Consider the following 2081-nt stretch of genomic DNA (forward strand, 5'->3'; position numbering starts at 1 on the left):
TCTAAATAAAATTTAAAATAATATTATTTTATTATATAGTTGTAAACATGAAGTTGTTATATAGCAGTAAGTTTATCATTTCTCTTGACAAAAGGCTACTTGTTTTCAATTTTCAGGTTTATTGTCCAAATAATAAATTGTTTCTAATTAAGATCAACCACAATTTTTTTCTTAATTTTCTTTTTAAACTTTGGAACAAGTTCAAATAATTAAGATCAACCATATTATAATCTGTCTAAACCATTGGAATCAAACCGAAGCCAACCTGCCTAGCTAGTCCATCTCCTTCACGAGAGGTAGAAGCCAAAATTGTAGTCTATTAATTAGAACCCTAGAGGGAAAATGTAAGGAAATATCAAATAAATGATCACAAATAACTAAAATTAGTCATAAAAATTGATATGCATGCATTTTGAACACTGAATGACGATTCCACTTTGGGAAAAGCTTCCAGTCGGATGGGTTTAAAACCCAATTTCACACCAGTCAATAGATGGACGACACGTAGGCACTCCAAGAAAATGAAATCTAAACCCGTGTACATACAATTTTGCTCTCCCTCGCTCCGAATGTCTCTCCCTCCCCATTACTACACTCGAGGTTCACTTAGAAAAGGGAAAAAAACTCTGCACTCAAGCTTCACTCAGAAAAGGGAAAAAAAAACTCTGTTCAGAAAAGGGAAAAAACCCATCTTTGCACTCGAGCTTCACTCACACCAAAACGCCCACCACAAGTCACGACGAAAGCTCCACCCGACGTGACGCCCACCACCTGCACTCGTCTTCAGCCGACGGAAGGTAAAGTATCGATGGTGGGCGTTGGCTGAAGACGAGTGCAGGTGGTGGGCATCGCGTTTGGTGGGACTTCGTCGTGAGTCGTGGTGGGCATTCCGGTGTGAGTGAAGCTCGAGTGAAGAGATGGGTTTTTTTCCTTTTCTAAGTGAAGCTCGAGAGTCATCAACCATGGCCTCGACTCTTGCGGTGTCATCTGTGGGTGCACGGTTACTGCATCTACTGCGCATATTAGCACCGTTCACCACCCGACTTAGACCGACATACTCCTCTAAAATGGGTTTTACCCCGATGCATCTCGGGACCACTCTACTAGCAAGAAAGCTTCCAGAGCCACTTACTAAGACGATTTTGAACCATATCCTGCTTTGCTGGTTATGTTTGTTTGCAACCACTGCCCATTTGTTAAACACTTGAAGAAAGCTATTGTGAAGCTGACAAATTTTTACCTGAAGAAAGGACTTGTAGTGGTTGCAATATCTTCAAATTCTATAGCTACTCACCCACAGGATGGACCACAATTCATGGTAGAAGAAGCTAAGCTACTTAACTATCCTTTCCCATATTTATACGATGAGTCACAGGATGTTGCACGAGAATTTGTAGCAGTTTGCACACCAGAGTTTTTCCTATTTCAAAAGGATGGTCGAAGGCCATTTAAACTGGTATATCATGGTCAATTTGATGATTCCCGACCCAGTAATAATGTACCTGTTAGTGGAAGGGACTTGAGCAGAGCAATAGATTGTGTTCTCAGCAGCCAACCAATACCATCAGTTTAGAAACCTAGTGTTGGATGTAGCATAAAGTGGCATCCTGAGACAACTTTGTAATCTGTAATCAATTGGTTGAACTTCATGAAGACAAATTACAAAACAGTGTAGTGTTTCTATCTGGTATCAAAGCCTCTTATGTAATGGACGAACACTATTTTGATTAAGCATGTACTAGTATTTTTCTTCCTTCTCTTAATCTTTTCAGTCTTTCCGTTTTTATCATTTTGGATTTCTTAAGGCAAGAAAGTCAAGGAATGCTGTAAGATTTGATATTTTGTATATGATTATGTAATATGAGCTTTGATCGTAATATTTTTCATTTGGATGACAGCCGTTACTTGAAAAAAAAAAAAAAAAAAAAAAAAAAAAAAAGAGTGAAGCTCGAGTGCAAAGAGTTTTTTTCCCTTTCTAAGTGAAGCTCAAGTGCAGTAATGGGGGAGGGAGAGACATTCGAAGGGAGGGAGAGCGAAATTGAGTGTACACAGGTTTAGATTTCATTTCTTGGAGTGCTTAC

At 39.0% G+C, this 2081-nt stretch overlaps 1 protein-coding gene across 1 annotated transcript; it reads left to right on the top strand.

Annotated features, from left to right (window-relative positions):
* The first annotated feature begins 1138 nt into the window (after nt 1-1138).
* LOC121260562 lies at nt 1139-1794 on the top strand. The gene has a single exon (XM_041162494.1). The coding sequence runs from the start codon at nt 1169-1171 to the stop codon at nt 1571-1573; it is 405 nt and encodes a 134-aa protein (XP_041018428.1). The 5' UTR covers nt 1139-1168; the 3' UTR covers nt 1574-1794.
* Nucleotides 1795-2081: the final 287 nt, after the last annotated feature.

This window comes from Juglans microcarpa x Juglans regia, chromosome 4D, assembly GCF_004785595.1.
Source record: "Juglans microcarpa x Juglans regia isolate MS1-56 chromosome 4D, Jm3101_v1.0, whole genome shotgun sequence".
In the NCBI taxonomy this organism is placed as follows: Eukaryota; Viridiplantae; Streptophyta; class Magnoliopsida; order Fagales; family Juglandaceae; genus Juglans; species Juglans microcarpa x Juglans regia.

Bases quoted from the DNA above. Each gene is read 5' to 3' on its own strand.
- LOC121260562 (XM_041162494.1), top strand. From the start codon at position 1,169: ATGTTTGTTTGCAACCACTGCCCATTTGTTAAACACTTGAAGAAAGCT.